The 18,854-nt window shown below is 38.5% G+C and overlaps 2 protein-coding genes across 4 annotated transcripts; one reads left to right on the top strand and one right to left on the bottom strand.

Moving 5' to 3' along the window:
• Positions 1 to 174: 174 nt before the first annotated feature.
• On the top strand, positions 175 to 9,042 carry FAM216A (family with sequence similarity 216 member A). Of its 2 annotated transcripts, none has more exons than XM_045534847.1 (7): positions 175 to 431; positions 1,928 to 1,968; positions 4,706 to 4,758; positions 5,895 to 6,028; positions 6,125 to 6,289; positions 6,850 to 6,932; positions 8,679 to 9,042. In XM_045534847.1, the coding sequence occupies exons 1-7, from the start codon at positions 340 to 342 to the stop codon at positions 8,795 to 8,797; spliced, it is 687 nt and encodes a 228-aa protein (XP_045390803.1). In that variant the 5' UTR covers positions 175 to 339; the 3' UTR covers positions 8,798 to 9,042. The 2 variants fall into 2 exon arrangements, with proteins under 2 accessions (XP_045390803.1, XP_045390802.1); XM_045534846.1 differs by having other exon boundaries at positions 179 to 431; positions 5,895 to 6,024; positions 6,106 to 6,289.
• Positions 9,043 to 9,912: 870 nt separating this feature from the next.
• Positions 9,913 to 18,835, bottom strand: VPS29 (VPS29 retromer complex component). 2 transcript variants are annotated; one of them, XM_045534843.1, is made up of 5 exons: positions 18,683 to 18,835; positions 16,267 to 16,278; positions 13,845 to 14,036; positions 10,677 to 10,912; positions 9,913 to 10,429 (listed from the first exon to the last, which is right to left on the bottom strand). In XM_045534843.1, the coding sequence occupies exons 1-5, from the start codon at positions 18,683 to 18,685 to the stop codon at positions 10,312 to 10,314; spliced, it is 561 nt and encodes a 186-aa protein (XP_045390799.1). In that variant the 5' UTR covers positions 18,686 to 18,835; the 3' UTR covers positions 9,913 to 10,311. The 2 variants fall into 2 exon arrangements, with proteins under 2 accessions (XP_045390799.1, XP_045390800.1); XM_045534844.1 differs by lacking the exon at positions 16,267 to 16,278 and having other exon boundaries at positions 18,683 to 18,787.
• Positions 18,836 to 18,854: the final 19 nt, after the last annotated feature.

Below are 18,854 nucleotides of genomic sequence, written 5' to 3'. Positions count from 1 at the left end.
GAATCTGGAATACTGAGGTGGAAGGCACCTCTTGTTTTAGGGTCCTGTATATCTCCCCGCCGAGGCGCATTCCTCCCACGTAGAGATGCAGACGTGCACACGAGCAGTCTACCACAGACCCCTCCCCCCACCCCTCCCCGAAGTTAACTCGGGGTCGCGAGGCTGCCCTCGCTCTCCCGAAGCTATTCGGGCAGGGTCCGGACGGCCTCGGAAGGGACTGGAATCCGGCGCCATCCGCCTCTTCGCCCCAGTACCTCGCCGCCTGACGCACGCGTGCTGACGGCGCGGGGAACGGGGACAGCTTCTCCCGCACACAGCTCGCGGCCGGCCACTGCGGAGATGCCGGGCCAGGGCCCAGGGTCCGACTGGACCGAGAGCCCCTCTTCCTCAGGGCCGCCCGCAGCGGCCGGGACCGAGGGCGGCGGCGGCGGGTGAGGCTGGGGCCCTGGGGGTTCGAGAGGATGGCGCCCGCCCGGGGTCGCAGGCCCCCTGGAGCGGGGGGCTGGCTTCTCCTCTCACGATCTGGTCCCCGATGCACTCACGGGAGAGGCGGGGAGACCCTTTGTTGTGGAAAGGGTGGGAAATATGGAGGCTGACTGGCTGCTGAGGGGAAGGGCTTGTGAGCGGAGAGGAGCGTTTGGTGTATTGACGAGACGCGGTGACTGCGACAGTCGCCTGCGTGCTTCCTTCTGCCCTGAGGAGGCGCTGCGAAACCTGCCGGGGACATTGCCGTCTGGCCACGGTGCTGAATCTACAAAAGGCCAGGACGGCGGGGGACAGAGGAGATAGAAAACGTCACCCAGCTTAATGGGGGCTTCCAAGTCTATAAGCCAGTTGCTTGTGTGAGACAGTAGCCACCTTTCTGTCAAAGGAGGGTTTCTGTTCGCCAATTTGACAGACGACTGACTCTGTGGGGTTTTTTTTTTCAACTTTGAAAATTTCTTTATTTATAGACGTTTCAGGATCATTTAAATTAACAATGAATTTCTTTAGACATAACATACCGTGTTTATCTTGAGGTACGCATGGGGCCCACTAGATAATGCTCTGGCAAATAACGCAGCTGTTAACCGGTAGTTAAAAGGCACCTTGATCTTGACATTTTTTTCTCACTGAAGTTCCGGTCTTCATAAATCCATTTCATTTTGAGCAGGTTCTTACTGCTGTGCCTAGATGAAGGCAAGTAGCTGCTGAAATCACTGCTGGAAGCGATATCCCCTCGCCTCCTTTTATCCTCTAAAAGCACGAGCTGCAGGGCGTTTGCTGTCCAATTCAGCCCACAGTCGTGGCCCTGCTGCACCCAGGGCCATCTTTTACATATCTGGTGCTACTGAAGACTTCTTAGAAAAGATGGGATGGGGTCTTCTGTTCTGTTCTTCGCAGCCCTTGGCAGACAGCTGGATCCTAGTTTATTAGGAGATCAGTGAATAAATTGCAGGAAGAGGGAAGGAAGTGTGTTTCGTTTTAATTTGAGAAAAAAAAAAAAGAACTTGTACGAAATTAGAAACATTACAGACTAACTTATCAGTTTCAACACACCTTAAGTACTACTCAAAGGATAGTCTTTTCAATACTCAACTTGCTTTATTAAAGATAAAGACAGCAAGAAAATATGGAAAAAGCACAGGAGCCCAAACTATTTTATTGAGCTCACTGTTGGAATTAGATTAGCAAGCCATAAAATTAAGAGCAAATCTGGCCTAAAATAAATCCTTTCTATCATTGAAAAATCTCAGATAACTCACGTTGAAAAATCTTGGAACCTTTAGGATTTAACTAGAATTACAGGTGAAAATTTGCAAGACATTATGTCTGATAGAAACATGAAAAGTAAAAAGCATATGTAATACTTTTTTCATTTGAAATACATTCTTTAGTGCTTATAAAGCTGTCAATTATTACATATTTTTATATAATTTTTTAACAGATCAGCTGGACATTCTTATTACCAGAATTCTAAAGGTACTGGTGAGTATTGAATATAAAGCAAGTAATACGTATAAATAAATGGTTCAGAGAATCTAATTTGCCTGTAACTACTTATACAATAGAGTTTTAAAAATAGACTTTATTAGCATCTCTGCTGAACTTAGTCTTTAAGATTTCAAAGAGCAATCTGGCAGGTTCTTTCTCTTTTGTTAATACAGTCTATCTCACATCAAACATTTTTGAAATTAACAATGAATCCTAAAAGACTATGTTTATAACTGATGTTGGTTGAAAAGCACCAAGCACAGCCTGGGGTTTATATATAATTAAAGGAAAAATTCTAAATTGAACAGCTTCAAAGAACATAAAATATTTCTCATTGCTGATATTTTTCTCTCATTTGAAATAAAAGAGCTTTCAAATACCTCTTCTTTGCTGGAGTTAAGAGAGTAAGACAAGTTCCCAGAGGCCTCTCATTAATTGCATTTTTATCCCTTAGGAGAGGAGGTGGAATTAACTGACCTGAGGGGTGTGTGTGTGTGTATGTGTGTGTATGTATCTTTAAAGTATAGTAGGTATAATAGCTTTTAAATGTTTCATTTAAATTCAGTGATATATAAAACTGGGCTCATTTTGTTTTTCTTGTAAAATATATACTCTTTACAGTTACCTAGGAAAAAAATATACACACATATACATAGGCATATATACATATGTAAATAAATAATGTGGCCATTTTTAATATGTGTTACACTGTAGGTTCATTAATTTAGATTTCTCATCAAAATTCTTACCAACTACAGTTAAATGTAAAAATAAACAAAACACAAACAGAAAACAGAATTAACACAATATATTCCATCCCATATTTAGAGTGAAATAATAAAAGAAGAAATGTTAACAATGATCAGTATATGAGGTAAATTGGTTCAGTTATATGAAAGCAAAATTTCTAAACAAATATCAAAATAAAAATGAAAGGGTTATATATCATAGGACCCTACTCAAACAAACACAGAGATGGCTCACCTCTGTAATCCCAGTGCTTTTGGAGGCCATGGCAGGAGGATCGCTTGAGCCCAGGCATTTGAGACCAGCTTGGGCAACATATAGCAAGACCTCATCTCTACAAAAATTTTTAACAAATTAGCTGGGCACAGTGATGTGTGTCCATAATGTCAGTTACTCAGGGAAGCCAAGGCAGGATTGCTTGAGTCCAGGAATTTGAGGTTACAGTGAGCTATGATTGTGCCACTGCACTCCAGCCTGGGCAACAGAGTGAGACCTTGTTTCTAAAAAAATGAAATAAAAACAATACAGATACGCCTAGTAAAACCTCTGAAAGACAATATATCACAATGTTTAAAAATAATTACTAGTAGATGGTGGGATAAAGGTTTTTTTCCCTTTTTTTACACTTAATATACTTCACAAATCTATAATGGACAATGTGTATTGCTGTTTATTATTGGAGGAAAACAGAGCTAGTATTCAACAAGTGTTTTATTGTTTCTCTCTGTATTTAGACTTAAGGTCTTTTTTTTTTTTTTTTTTTTTTTTGGAGACACAGTTTCACGTTGTCGCCCAGGCTAGAGTGAGTGCCATGGCATCAGCCTAGCTCACAGCAACCTCAAACTCCTGGGCTTAAGCGATCCTACTGCCTCAGCCTCCCGAGTAGCTGGGACTACAGGCATGCGCCACCATGCCCGGCTAATTTTTTCTGTATAGATTTTTAGCTGTCCAAATCATTTCTTTCTATTTTTGGTAGAGACGGGGTATCACTCTTGCTGAGGCTGGTCTCAAACTCCTGACCTCGAGCGATCCACCCGCCTCGGCCTCCCAGAGTGCTAGGATTACAGGCGTGAGCCACCGCGCCCGGCCTAAGGTCTTATTCTATTATTTAATGTAAACAGAACAGCCAACTCCTGGCATTGAATCTAGATTTTTTTTTTAAGACACAGGGTCTCACTCTGTCATCCAGGCTGGAAGGCAGTGGCATTATCATGGCTCACTGAAGCCTCCAACTCCTAGGCTCGAACAATCCTCCTGCCTCAGCCTCCAGAGTAGTTAGGGCTAAGGGTGTGTACCACCACGCCCAGTTAATGTTTTAAAAAATTTTTGTAGAGACAGGATCTTGCTATATTGCTCAGGCTGGTCTTGAACTCCTGGTCTCTAGCGATCCTCCCACCTTGATCTCCGGAAGTGCTAGGATTACAGGCATGCCACCAGGCCCAGCACAACTTTTACTTTTACTACAAGGCTATTCTTTTATTCTGCCTAAATCCATATTAAAACAGTGAAATAACTGAAGCTATGTAAAACTAAATTTTGATACATTTCTACAAAGCCCATTTTGATACTATGTCATTAAAGGGATAAAATTTGTATTATTCTATCTTGAGTCTAATACAGACTTTTAATCAAGTCAAATGAAAAATGTTGTGAATCTTTAAAGTACAAATCCTGCATTTATGTTTCCTCTTTAGTATGTTTCAGGCATGATTAAAAAAGTCTGTCAATATTTTCCATCTCAGCTGAGTTCCAAATAATGTAGTCCATATGTAATGATATATAGTTATAGATACAATATTTATAAATTTCTTAGATGTTTGTGTGCTCTAAAACTAAATGGCATATCATACAATCTCTTCAAATTTAATAGTCTGATAGAAATAATACTATTCCAGGACACATGTAACTATATAGATCTTAATAACTAAATGTTTTGAACTTATCTTCATCTCTGAAATTCCCGTGATAATGTCCTTGCCTACAGATAGAATCAAAGATGGACACAAAGTGGACTCACACATAGCCAAGCTACAAGAGGTATGGAAAACTCCTCAAATTCAAACAATTCACATCCCTAAGTCAATGATGGATGCATGCTTTCTAAAGGTATGCTAACAGAGAAATATTTAAATACCAGTACTCTTTGTATTCAGAGCTGAACTTTTTACTAAAGATAAGCTACTTGGATGGTAAGGCACTGCAGATGACAAGGTATGTCCAGCATGTTATCTAGGAGTCAATAAACTTAAGAACGAATGCAAGGGTTATAGATCCCTTGTCATAAGAATTCTTTCAGGGCTTATGATGCTGCGGATCTAATGTATCTTTACTCAGGAAGCTCAATGCCCCAACAACAAAGATGCTCAAGGAAAGTTCCATCTTAGAAATAGAAACCCAACCTTATAAAGATTTCCCCCAAGGACTACAAAATAACAAGAAAGCAGGTAAAGAAAATGACAATAAGGATTTTACAACTGTTGACTTACACTACTCATTGAAGATCATAACTGCTAAAAGTATCATCTCTAAGGCAATGTGAGAATTAGGGTAAAATTTTGTAATATTTTGACTTTTCCCTGGATTTACTACCTATTCAGTAAAGTAAATCCTGTGTGTATGTATACATGCATATATAGTGGAGTCTTGCATCTTAAGTGAGCATTCTAAAATCAGCAAGTACAACGGATATCTCAGTCAAAATTACCTAGATCACAGACCAGCATACTATCCCTCAGTGTGTCCAACACAGTTATTCTTACGGTGCTAGAAAATACTTTCTTTAGTTCAGACTAAGTTGAGTAACTGGGTTGCTTTTAGGTAATCTTATATCTAAAAAAGTGATATTGAGAAGGCAAGATGTCCACACTGAGAGGCACACAGGAAGTAAGACTCGATGACAGAACTGCAGAGTCACTTGTTCTTTGTTCCTCTAGGCAGTGGGTTCTTGAACTTTATAGGGCATCTGAATCACTTGAGTGGAATGGCAAGCAGAGCCACTTGCACTGCTTAAATGACCATTTCTTTCTCTTTGGGCCAAGTTAACATGGTTGAATTAGCTTAAGTAAAAGGTACGGATGGTACAACTCTTCTGAACATTCATCCTTTCAGATAAAGAATATTGCCAACTTCTGTTCTACAATGCAGACTGTAAATCCTCTTATTCCATGTTTTAGCATCCAGACCTCACTGTAATCCAGAAGCGTTATCTGTGCAGTATTGCTAAGATGTACAATGCAAACTATCTGAAGGTGTTAATGAAGAGGCAGTATATGCATGTGATTCAGCGCAACTCACCAAAGCCAGGCAGGTACACCTCCAGTTGGTTTCTCACTCGTTCTCATAATTAGTGAGAGGGTCTTCTAATAGAGGTGATTTGTATGACAGGTGTCCTCACTCATCACAGGAGCCGCCTCAGCTCTCATTACTCACAGAAACAGCATTATCCCTGTACTACATGGCGACACCAGCTGGAGAGAGAGGACTCAGGGCCTTCTGACGTTGCAGCTGCATCTGCACCTGAAATGATCATGCAGCATTCCCTTTGGCGACCCGTCAGAAACAAAGAAGGGTCTGTTTCTTATTGTGTAAAAGGGGGAAAATGTACGCATTTTATTTGAAAGGCTACGTGATATTACAGCTTGTGCTCCCTAATATGTTCACTTTGCTAAATTCAGAATAGGCTGAACAAAAAGCACAAATGGATAATACTTTCTCTTTACTGAGCTGATTGGAATATGCCACTTTTTCAGAACACATTTTGTGAAGTTGTAAAAATGTCTTGATCAGCTAGAGATATGGACTACTGCCCTTTTCAATATGATTCTCACTCAGATTCAAAATAATGCAAATACATCCAAAAGGAGAAATATATGATTGCTTTTACACAGGTGAATACTATAAAACAAAAAAGGCGAGGAAAAAAAGAGATTAAGGACCCTGAGCATTCACACTGCTCTATAACAATTAGCTTTGTATCTCACGGTTAATAAATCACAGGAGAATTTGGGGGCTGAAGATTTCTCTTTGGTGATGATGGCAGCTAATAAAAAGAATTTGTGTGATCTTCCACAAGCACTAGGCAGCTGTTCACTTTGCTAGCTCCAATTAAGATATTTCCCTTTCTTATAGGTTAAAAACTGGATGTGCATCTAAAACAAGATGTAAGTCACTGAAGATTTTTAGAAAACCAGGCCAACTGGTCATGCAACCAGGTAAATGTGGACTTTTAAAAAACATAGGCATTTTTGAAGATCATATACTTAAAGAATATTAAACCAAATATAGTTTCATTTCTATCACGAAGATATCAAAAAATTTAGAATGTGATTTTTTTATTGCTCCAAATACAAAATTAAACATGAAATATAGTTTATGTTTTCATTTAAAAGAACACACTGCTCACGGGAGTGAGATTCAAGGTATTTCTAATTCTAAATAAAGATATTTACAATATCAAGGTCAGAATTTTTTAGGACCCAGAGCTAGAAACATGACTTTTTCGTGCCATAGCACTTCTTTTTATGAGATAGTGCCACTTTTGGATGAATGACATATTTTGTATAGCGTCTAGTAGTCTACAAAGGGCTATATCACTTACAGTAGCCTCCCCCCCCTTTCCACAGGGGATGTGTTCCCCAATGGATGCCAGGTATATACTGTGTCTTTTCCTATAAATACATACCTATGATAAAGTTTAACTTATAAATTAGGCACATTAAGAGATTAATAATAAAACAATTACAACAACATACTGTCATAATAGTTACGTGAATGTGGTCTATCTCTCTTAAATTATCTTATTGTATTGTACCTCCGGTAACTGAAATCACAGAGTGACAATGAATAAGGAGGGACTACTGTATACCATTTTGTTTGATATTCAACAAACCAGTAGAGGCAAGCCAAGCAGGTGATGTTATCAAAATTTTACTCACGCAACTCAAACAAATCCAGTCTTTGGAAGGATCAGCATAAAGGATCCTTCTGCCGCAAGTACAGAATACTGCAAAATGAAAAAGTCAAAACAGAAAGAAAGACTGAATGATCAGAAGAATTCCTCAGAATTGATAAAGTGGAAAGGATTAAGCAGAAGTTAAATAATTTCTTAATTATTATAGTGGTTAAAGAAGTAGGTAGGAAGTAGGAAAATTAAGACTTCTGAATCGATATCCCATCACTGTGACAGTGTCACCCAGCTCTGCTATAAATATCATACTATGCCTGTCCAAGAAATGAAGGAAAGGGCACCAGAGAAGGTAAGTCTGGTTCCCAAAATAAGTCAGAAGAAACTCCACATAAGGGAGAAGGCCTTGTTGGTCCCCAGCAGAAGAGATGAGAAAGTGCTAAAGGCAAGTGGAGAGACACTGAAGATATAACTGACCACTTTTACTTTCCCCTAACCAAAAGATTTTGAAAATCAATGGGAATATGGAATATAGGACTTAGTAACAGAAAATTCGCTATACAGTAACTTGGGTAGAACATAATACTGCATATCTATTTTTTATTTTTTTCTTTTTGAGACAGGGTCTCAGTCTGTCACCCAGGCTAGAGTACAGTGACATATATCATCATAGCTCACTGCAACCTCAAACTTGTGGGCTCAAGTGATCCTCCTGCCTCAGCCTCTCGAGTAGCTGATACTTACAGGTGCATGCCACTGCACTTGGTTTTCTACTTTTTGTAGAGATGGGGTCTCTGTCTTGCTCAGGCTGGCCTCAAGCCATCCTCCTGCCTTGGCCTTCCAAAGTACTAGGATTACAGGTGTGAGTCCCCATGCCTGGCCTCCTACATATCTTATTTTAAAGAGTAAGATATCTGGGGGAAGATGGAGGGGACTAAGAGTCTTGAATATTTGTCTTTGCTACAAGCTTATTAATGTGCTAGGTCATTTTGAAAGTTGTACTTAAAACTTTGTTTCCAAAACAGACATTATAAACTCTTATTTTTTCCTTCAGTTTCTTCAAATGGTTCCGAATCATACATGAGTGAAGAAAAAAAGGAAGAAGATTTACTAAATAAGTGTATGCAGTCAATGTCAATCGAAGAACAGGGAGAACATCTGATGTTAACTTGATAGTCTTGTCTTGCATATTTAATTTGTGCCAAAGGTGGGGGGAAAGTTGTGAAGTGTGTCCTCTCTACACTTAGGATAGTATTGTTATTCACGATTAAGTCATTAAGTAATTTTGCTTTGTTCAGTAACTTTTACAACAATGTAATTGGTCTGATATAGTTCCATATTTGTGTAATAAAATTTATGTGTAGTATATGCTTGTATTTCTAGCTAGATACAATTAAAATGTTTCTTGTCACTTAAAATTGAATTAGTTTTCTTTAAATCTGACAAATGCACTGTATAATTCCTTCTTTCTGTGCTTACACTAAGTCCCACAAGAGCAACATTAGAACATCCTACACGTATTTTCTTGAGTGGGCTAAGAAAAACTTTTAAATATTCAGATATAGAATAGCATTTGATAGAGATGATGCTCTAACTTGCAAAGCAGGTGCTCAAAAAATATTTGCTACTTGAATACAACTTAAAAATGTAAATACAGATTTGCCCTATCTTATAAGAATTGCCACACAAATGCTTGGACTCACAAACTAGATTAAGTAGCTGCACTACTGTTTTTGGGTTTTTTTTTTTTGAGACAGTCTCGCTCTGTTGCCTGGGCTAGAGTACAGTGTCACAATGATAGCTCACTACAACTTCAACTCCTGGGCTCAAGCATTCCTTCTGCCTCAGCCTCCCAAGTACCTGGGACTACAGGTGTGTGCCACCATGCCTAGCTAATTTTAAAATTTTTTTGTAGAGATGGAGGTCTCACTGTGTTGCCCAGGCTGGTCTCAACCTCAAGTGCTTTGGCCTCCCAAAGTGTTTAGGACTACAGCCATGAGCCCCAGCACCTGGCTTACTCTTTACATTATATATTACTCCAGTATGCTTCTCTGGTAAGCTTTAAAAAAAAAAATTTTGTGAAACCTTGAAAAATGAGAGTAGCGACAGTTTGGAGAATCACTACTGATTTAATGTCAACTTAGTATATTATTTAGAAAATAAAATTTGGGTCTAACATTATGACAGAGAGCTCTGAAAGGTTACCTCTTCCCTTTAATACATTTATCTGCAGCTTCATGTGGTCCCTCTTTATGTTTTTTAAAATTAAACACAGGTTATCAAGAAAGTATAAATGAAACGTAAATGTTTATTATTGGAGAAGAGAAAAATGTACACAAGAAAGTCTAGATTCTTTCTCCTCATGCACTACTTTTAGAATAAAGTTCCAAATATCAACTTTGAAGATATTTACAAGGATAAATTTTTTTCTCATCACATGACCATTTACTGTGTGGTGGACTTTTTTTCATAGAAGCCATATACTGTAAACTAAATAGATTCTTATAGTTTACAAGAAGCTTAGAGCAATAATGTATTAACAAAGAAGATGGTATTATATTTTACTGCAAAATATTATAAAAGTGATATAATTTTGTGGCTCTTAAATGTTTAATTACTTGATTTGAACAAAGGAATGAACAACAACAAAAAAGACACCCAGAAAAATCATCAAGACAGGGCTGGCTTTAAGATTTTTTGTATTCGATTCTTTCTACTTTCACATCATCTCCAATGAGCTGATACACATAAGTGACCACTGTAGAAGCCTGGATATCCATTAACACAAATGATGGAATAATGTTTCTAGAAGAAAAAATAAATAATGTCAGTGTTTTGTACTAAAAAGAAGCAGCACCACAAATTTTAATTTAAGATGACAATCTGGATTCAAGGAGAAATGTTACTCACATATTAAAAAGAACAATTACCAAAAGATTGCCAAAAAGGCCAGAATTATTTAAATGGCTACATTTCGCTTTCTATGAATTGTAACACATGCAATTCTTAATTTTACTAAAGCCCCCATATTCCCAAATTGTACATTACTCACGTTTCCAAGGCATTATATGCTCCAGTGGCAGAACCTGGGTTGATGTAGAATTTATTTTCATGTTCAAATGCTTCAAATTTGTGTGTGTGTCCTGAGATAAGAATGTCCACATCAAACTGCCTCTGCAACAGGGCTAAGCTGGCCATATCTCCCCATGGAATAACTTGATGTCCATGGATCAAACCAATTTTGAACTGTCCAACAGTCACAACTTTCTGTTCTGGATAATTCAGATTCTAATATAAGAAACAGACATAAAGAAAATATATATTTTAGAGATACTGATGTTTAAAAAAGGAATCTGCTTATACATTCAAGCTCATGTAGATGTTCTGATACTCTGCCTCATAATGAACACATTTACAAATATTTAATTTCTTCTCAGTCTTTAAGGCTGCAACTATACTTAAAGCATAAGTTACTCAATGTAAACTGGAATTTATCATTTAATCCTTTTATTGTGTTTATTTTTATAGAATACAGGTTCTTTTGTACATGCTGTAAAAAATAATTATCCCCCTAACCTGTTATTTTCTTCTACATAAGGCATATAACCTGTAAATTAGGGTGTGTTCAAATTATATCCCAGGCCTTAATAATTATATGGATAGCTTGAAATAATAATAACTAATATAGCACTTAGTATAAACCAGGTACTACTGTAAGGGTTTTACAAATACCAATTTATTTAATATTCACAACAATCCTAAGAGGTACGTTTTATTATGATCCCCATTTGATGGATGAGGAAACAGGCACAAAGAAGATAAATACCTTGACCAAGATCACAAAATAGTAAGTAGTTGAGCTAAGATCCAAACCCTGGTAGTATGGTTCCAGGGTCTATGAATTTAGCAAACTAAAAAATTTTAACTCTTGATATTAAGCTGTCTTTAACATAACACAAACAGAAGCTCTAATATAAAATGTTATACATATATATACACACATAAATGTTTTTAATAAACCAGACCTATGTTCTAATTATTAGCAAGTTTGCCCCTTCCCTTATTCATCCCCTCCTGCATGTCACCTCTAGTTGTTTTTTTTATTTTTTTGGAGACAGAGTCTCGCTCTGTTGCCCGGGCTAGAGTGCTGTGGCGTCAGCCTAGCTCACAGCAACCTCAAACTCCTGGCCTCAAGCGATCCTCCTGCCTCAGCCTCCCAAGTAGCTGGGACTACAGGCATGCACCACCATGCCCGGCTAATTTTTTCTATATAATTTTAGTTGTCCAGTTAATTTCTTTCTATTTTTAGTAAAGACAGGGTCTCGGCTCTTGCTCAGGCTGGTCTTGAACTCCTGACCTCTAGCAATCCTCCCACCTCGGCCTCCCAGAGTGCTAGGATTACAGGCATGAGCCACCGCGCCCGGCCTGTCACCTCTAGTTTATTCAAACTTTTTTTTTCTTTTTTCCAATCATCTTTGGGGAAATATTAAACTCTTTATTATTTTTATTTATTTATTTATTATTATTTTTTTTTAAGACAGGGACTTGCTTGGTCACCCAGGCTAGAGTGTAGTGGTACAGAGTGCATAGCTCACTTTAACCTCCAACTCCTGGGCTCAAGCAATCCTCCTGCCTCAACCTCCCAAGTAGCTGGGACTACAGGTATGTGCTACCATGCCCAGCTAATTTCTTTTTATTTTTTGTAGCGAGAGAGTCTCACTATGTTGCCCAAGCTGGTCTCCTACTCCTGGCCTCAACTGATCCTCCCTCCTTGGCCTCCTAAAGTGCTGGGATTACAGGCATGAGCCACTGCACCCGGCCCAAACTCTTTTTTAAATCCACTAAATAACAGAAGACAGTATGCCCATTCAGTCTGGTATAAAAGAACCCAATTAAAGACCATCAACCAAGTTTAATCTATGAAAAGCTTATATTCCCAGAAATATAAAATACAAATTTCAAACTGGAATCAGGTTTATCATGCTAAATCATACAATGTTAGCACTGGCAGGCATCTTAAAAATCATCTATTCTGGCCGGGTGCGGTGACTCACGCCTGTAATCCTAGCAATCTGGGAGGCTGAGGCAAGAGGATCGCTTGAGGTCAGGGGTTCCAGACCAGCCTGAGTAACAGTGAGACTCCATCTCTACTAAAAATAGAAAAAATTAGCCAGGCAACAAAACCCAGAAAAAATTAGCCGGGCGTGGTGGTGCATGCCTGTAGTCCCAGCTACTTGGGAGGCTGAGGCAGGAGGATCGCTTGAGCCCAGGAGTTTGAGGTTGCTGTGAACTAGGCTGACGCCACAGCACTCTAGCCTGGACAACAGAGTGAGACTCTGTCTCAAAAAAAAAAAAAAAAAAAAAGGAAAAGAAAAGAAAAATCATCTATTCCAATCATATTTACTAAGGGTGAGAAAGGGGAAGTATTACAACTAATTGATCACAACCAGTGACAGATTCCTTTTTTCCTTCTCCACTCCCATTGCTTCGCTTGACCAGTTAAAAAAAAAAAAAAAGAGAAGTAATTTGCCAAAAATTTCATTATTAACTAATGGGCAAAGGTGGAACTCCAGAGCTCCTTATTTTTTTCTTTCAAGTCAGGTTTACTGAGGCATAATTTACACACATAAAATCACCCTTTTTAGTATACAATTCAATGGATTTTGACAAATGTACCCAGTTGTTGAACACTACCACATCCAAGATACAGAGCAGTTCTCATTCCCTCAAAACTCCCTCATGCTCTATAAAGTCAACCCTTGAGAAAGGAAGCCACCGGAGAGTTGCCAGCAGAGCAATGATGTGATCTTATTTCACTTAAAAGGATCACTCTGGTTGCTACTTGGAGAACAATCTACGGAAGGAGGAAGGGTAGGATTAGGAAGTTGGAATACAAGAAAGTGATTTGGTAGCTTGGAACAGAGTAGTGGTGGTGAGAAGTTCATAACAAAAACTTCATAAACTAAATGATAGCACTACCAAAAAACAATAACAAAGCCACTTTTACCCAGTATCAATTTTACTTAGAACAAGTATTAAATATGTTTACTGGGTAGTTTAAATTCAGTGATTTTTCAAACAGTGAGGGAGGAGCATATATAGTAATTTTACATTTGAAAAAAAGAAGATCTTACTAGCTGAGGAACTCTCATCTAACGGATAAAGCTTATGTAAAAATCAAAAAAGGAAATATTTGGGAAGGGAAAGGAAAATACATCACCTCATCAAAGTCTCCTCTTACAATATGAACATCACCAGCCAAAGTCTTGAGATAGTCATAACTCTCTTTGGTGCAAAGGTTTCCTGTGCAGAGAATGTGCTGAATCTTTCCCGGCACCAGAAGCTTTTTGAATTTAGCTGGCAAACTGTTGCACCGGTGTGGGATGTGCAGGTCTCCTAACACCAACACCAACTTTAAAGTGTCAAGGTAAGATAAAGCGTAATGTTAAACATGACATCAAAATAAAATATTCTCCTCCCACAATTCCCCTTTTAAATTAAGCTTATCAGTGATCCAGAACTCCACATAGCAGAAATTATTCATACAGTTCCTATCCTGACCATTTAAAGAAACATATTGTAATGTACTCTGTTCTAAATCAATTTTATTTTATTTTTGTCATAAATGGTTGTACACACACAATATAGGTAATCATTCAATTTATTTACCAAGAATAAAATCAAGCATTCTAAAGTGGTTCATTTAGAGACCTATAAATTACACTGAATAAAAAAAAAATTGTAAAAAGAAAGGAATACTACTGAGCCCTATGGAATTTGGCATTTTAAAAAACTGATATCGTAATTTATATTTTTGCAGTTATAATGTGAAACCTATATTAATTCTAGAAACATTATTAAAAGGAATTGTTAAAAATGTAATGGTAGAGAAAAAAAGTTAATTCTATAATTTATGTTTACTAGACTGACAACTATTTAGAGGTATAGTAGCCAAAATTTACCATTTTTGTTACTTCAAACTATCAGCTATGCATTACAAAGGCATAAAAATAGCCTATGTTTCAGAATTTGAATAGGTAAATATGTGCTTTTGATTTATAATCTTTGATATCTTCACTTTCCTTCATTATTAGAAATCCTCATTATCATATTTTATTGTCTGGATTAAATTGCCTACGTACCCTCAGTATAGTTCCCAAATTAAAAAAATATTTTCATAATCTTTCATGTACATTAATTAGAGCATTAAGACAAAAAAGAGAGCTAGATAAGTGATGAATTTAGTATGAGGTGGTTTAGAGTTCCAACACAGTCTCAGATGACAAAAATAAATTTTGCTCTTAAATAGAAAAGAATATAAAACCCCAATCCTATAAGATTTTAATTTTAAAATTTCAAGATTTGAAAAACATTAAATTTAGCCATTTAACAGAATAAATGTTAGAAAGATCATTTTAAAATAATAGCTGTCCTTCAAAGGACAACAGAATCAATTTCTTCATCTTGATTAGTATAAGCACCTCCATTCCATACAGGGTATTTTCAGATATCCCATTCATAAATGTACATGCCCTTTAACTGCTTTTAAAGGCATGACTATTCCTTAATATTATCAAAGAAAACATTAAATATGTAATAGGATAAAACAAAATAGTTTTGTCACCACAGACTTCGTAAATTAAAATTAACCAAAAACCAAAATGTGTAAAATTAAAATGATTACTAAATCAAGCTTGATTCATTTTGCAACAAAAATAAAATGACTGCAAAGAAAAGGAACTGTTATCAGGACACAGAGTAACTGAAGTAACACAAGGTTATAAAATTAGCACACTTTAAAATAAATTGTTAAACAAGTTTCTTCTTTATAAAGACTAGTTTCAGCAGGTACTTGTTCAATGATCTGTATTAATTGTTTCAATGCAGATCTCAGTGGACAAAACATCCCTAAAACTAAAAACCACTATGAAGTTTCCACCCTCACTGGTAACCAGTGTAAAAGTAGCTGGATATAGAACAATCTTCATTTTAGAAGGGGATCCCTTCACATATGGATAGTTAATGTGAGAAGCTGGCATTTGAGAAAAAGGTAAAAAATTGATTTCTATATTTAAAAAAAAGAAGAAGAATCCCAAACTCATAAAAGAGTATATGTCTATAACAGGTTGAAATGTTTAGGACTAATGATCAATGATCTGTTCAATCTGAATGTACCAGAAAGAACATTAGTAAGACATAGCACTTTATAATGACTGATGACACAAATTCTATAAAGTGAACTCAAGACTATTAGCAGTCTAAAGATATAACTGTAGGAATGACCATATAGAAATGATTTCAAATTAGTAAGGATCCTTAGGAGAACGGAATCCTCTGGTTTCCAGCTGGTGACAAAGTTAGAGGAGAAATAGTGTCACATAACACATCATACTTTGAGGAGTGTCCTTGCCCAAATTCCACACTTTGAGAAATCAGATTAAATATAGATCATATAGAGTCCTTTAAGAAAGGAAAACATCCTGTAAACGGCAGTCTTATTAAATTCAAATAAAGAACCAACCCAATCAAAGGATGGGAATTTGGTTATTTCCTATCTGATAGACCTTAAAAGGCGGAGGAACCCAGTCAGTAATCAGCCACCCAACCACCATTGTTAGTAGGAGCTAAGAGAAGGAACTTACTCTGTGCCCAGCCTTAGTGGAATGAAGAAGTTGATTGCAGACAGGGGGATGAAAAAAAAGGGTGAAACATGACCAATGTTAAAAGAAAGCAACGAAAGGAAACAAATCAAAAAAAGAACAAAAAACCCATACCAAATGAAAATGCAAACAATTGTTAATGATTTCTGAGTGTTATGAAAGAATGTGTTAAAAATCAGCTGTGCTCTAAACAATACCAAAAGAAACATTTACTGTTTTTTAAACATGACACAAACAGACATATACTCTTTATTATAAATTTTTCCTGTCAATTTTTTTATAGTTTTCCTAATCTAGTTATCCATATTGACTTCCATCCCTTTTGTTTTCCATTCTGTTTAGATTTTTATAAAGTTTTATAAAATAAAATTATTAGGCCAGACCCGGTGGCTCACGCCTGTAATCCTAGCATTCTGGGAGGCCAAGGTGGGAGGACTACTTGAGCTCAGGAGTTCAAGACCAGCCTGAGCCAAGAGCAAGACCTAATATCTACTAAAAATAGAAAAATTAGCCGGGCAGGGTGATGGGTGCCTATAGTCCCAGCTACTTGGGAGGCTGAGGCAGGAGGATTGCTTGAGCCCAGGAATCTGAGGTTGCGGTGAGCTATGATGATGCCACTGCACTCTACCTGGGGTGACAGAGAGAGACTCTTGTCTCAAAAAAAAAAAATTATTAATTTAGATGTTTAGGAGACAACTTGTAAAATTCACCAGTAATAGCTTAAAGGTTAACATTTTCTGGATTCTTAAGGTCTAATTATTCCTCAAGTATACTGATTTTAATTCATTCAAAATTCTAGTAGTTGGAAAATTTTGCCACATCTAGGTCGTCATTTTTTATAGAGGATGTAACAGAGCACTGTGAATACATTATCAAGCAATAAACATGCCAACCAAAGATGATAAAGATAATAAAAACAAATACATTCATTCAGTTAAAATTGGACCTGAATTTGTTGCCCATAGACTTTGGACACTGCAGTGAGTGTCTTGTTTGCCAAATAAAACGCTTTTAAACATAAAAGAATTGGCTAATGCTAAATTTTGCCCAGTTCTTTCTATTTCATATGAAAAGTAACATGCCAGTACAACTACCCTAAAAAATAGTGTTCATCTCTCAAAACTTCAGAAACATGACGATGGAATCATGGCAAGTAATGATTACATTTTCTCCTATGGATAGGTGTCTTAAAATTACTGTAAACTGGATTACTTTAAACTGGAATCTGTTCAGAAGCAAAAATCAAAAGCGGCATTAAAGCCTTTAAAGAAACATACACCATAAACCTTTGGTCGCTGCGTCTATAAGCCACTCTTGAAAAGGCATTATTTGTCAAGGAACAGTAATGATCTTAAAAATGCAGCTGATGCTTATCAGAGACAGAAGTCACTTTACGGATAACCTCCACCAACACAAATACCAAGATAATCACAGCTCCTCTTGAAACAGTGGACTTTTCAGAGTCATGGGCACCTTTGAAAATCTGATTGCAGCTATGAGTCCTCTCCCTTAGCAGCATCCCAGTTTTTACGTAGGAAGGTCTTAGGGGTATCAATTTATTGGCGGAGGAGGGGTGATGGCTTGAAGCTAGCTGGAGACTGGGGAAGTCTGATGAACGAAAGAGGTAAAGCTCCCCAAAATACTCCTTGGCGCGAACACTGGCCCTCTCCCCAGAAAAACGTACATATATTCACACCATTTCCCAAACAATTTCAAGGAGTTCTCAGACCATTAAGGACTCCTACTCTAAAGGGTCGCAGCCTCTTGAAGAAACGACTAGTTCAGCAACCTTAAGGGCCAACTCCTGCCCTCTGGGAGCACACGTCCACATTCCAGTGGCACATGCATGTTACTTTGGGGACGAAGGGGATGTTTTTTATTCCCTTTCCCTGCATGGCAAACGTAAAGGGGCAGGGAATTCTGCTCGCTACTTCCCACTTTGCATCCGAGAGGCCAGCTTTTGCCACACGGAGGTGGTAACCAGTACACCCCAACCAGTGGGAGGTAATTTTTGCGGGGAAGGAGGAGGGAAACGTCTGGAAACGGAGGAGGACCGTGCCCCTTCCTCGGGGACGCTCGAGTCATAGGACCCAAAGTCTTCCCTGGCTTGGGCGAGCGGATCTCGTGGTGGGACGAGGAGCTAAGAGGGACCTTCCTCCCCGACGCCCCCGGACGTCCTCTGGCGCCTGGGGCCCCGGTGCGAGGCAAGGGCCGGCCGCACCCAGAGGTGGCCGCTCCCTTCTTTCCCCAGCCCTCTCGTGGGCCTTCTCCAGCCAGCGCCTGGGCCGCGCCCGCTAAGGGCTCCGGCATCGCTCTCGCCCCTAGACTCTAAGGGCTCCCAACGACACAGCTCCCCGGCCGAGAGCCAGGCCTTAGTCGCCGCAGCTACCGTCCTCACCATCCTGTCACCGGGCTCCGCTCAGTCACCACAACCGCCGCAGCCGTCTTCCTCAGGCTCCTAGGCGTCCCGCCCACCCCGCCCATAACCAATGAAAAGCGAGGTCGATAGAAAACTGCCGTACGGAGGCCCGCAGAGGCCCTTCCCCGCCGTAAGGCGAACCTGCGCTCTT

This window comes from Lemur catta, chromosome 21 (assembly GCF_020740605.2).
Source record: "Lemur catta isolate mLemCat1 chromosome 21, mLemCat1.pri, whole genome shotgun sequence".
NCBI lineage: Eukaryota > Metazoa > Chordata > Mammalia > Primates > Lemuridae > Lemur > Lemur catta.
Note: the sequence above shows the minus strand (reverse complement) of the source record. Positions and strands in the feature narration are given on the sequence as shown.

What these genes read in the sequence shown, in the direction of transcription:
- FAM216A (XM_045534846.1), top strand. Translation starts at nt 340, where the DNA reads ATGCCGGGCCAGGGCCCAGGGTCCGACTGGACCGAGAGCCCCTCTTCC. An exon ending in GCGCAACTCACCAAAGCCAG is followed by an intron (nt 6,025 to 6,105) that starts GCAGGTACACCT and finishes TTTGTATGACAG; the next exon opens with GTGTCCTCACTCATCACAGG. An exon ending in CCCGTCAGAAACAAAGAAGG is followed by an intron (nt 6,290 to 6,849) that starts GTCTGTTTCTTA and finishes CCTTTCTTATAG; the next exon opens with GTTAAAAACTGGATGTGCAT.
- VPS29 (XM_045534843.1), bottom strand. An exon ending in TAAGAGGAGACTTTGATGAG is followed by an intron (nt 10,913 to 13,844) that starts GTGATGTATTTT and finishes TTCTTATATTAG; the next exon opens with AATCTGAATTATCCAGAACA. An exon ending in GCATATAATGCCTTGGAAAC is followed by an intron (nt 10,430 to 10,676) that starts GTGAGTAATGTA and finishes TTTTTCTTCTAG; the next exon opens with AAACATTATTCCATCATTTG.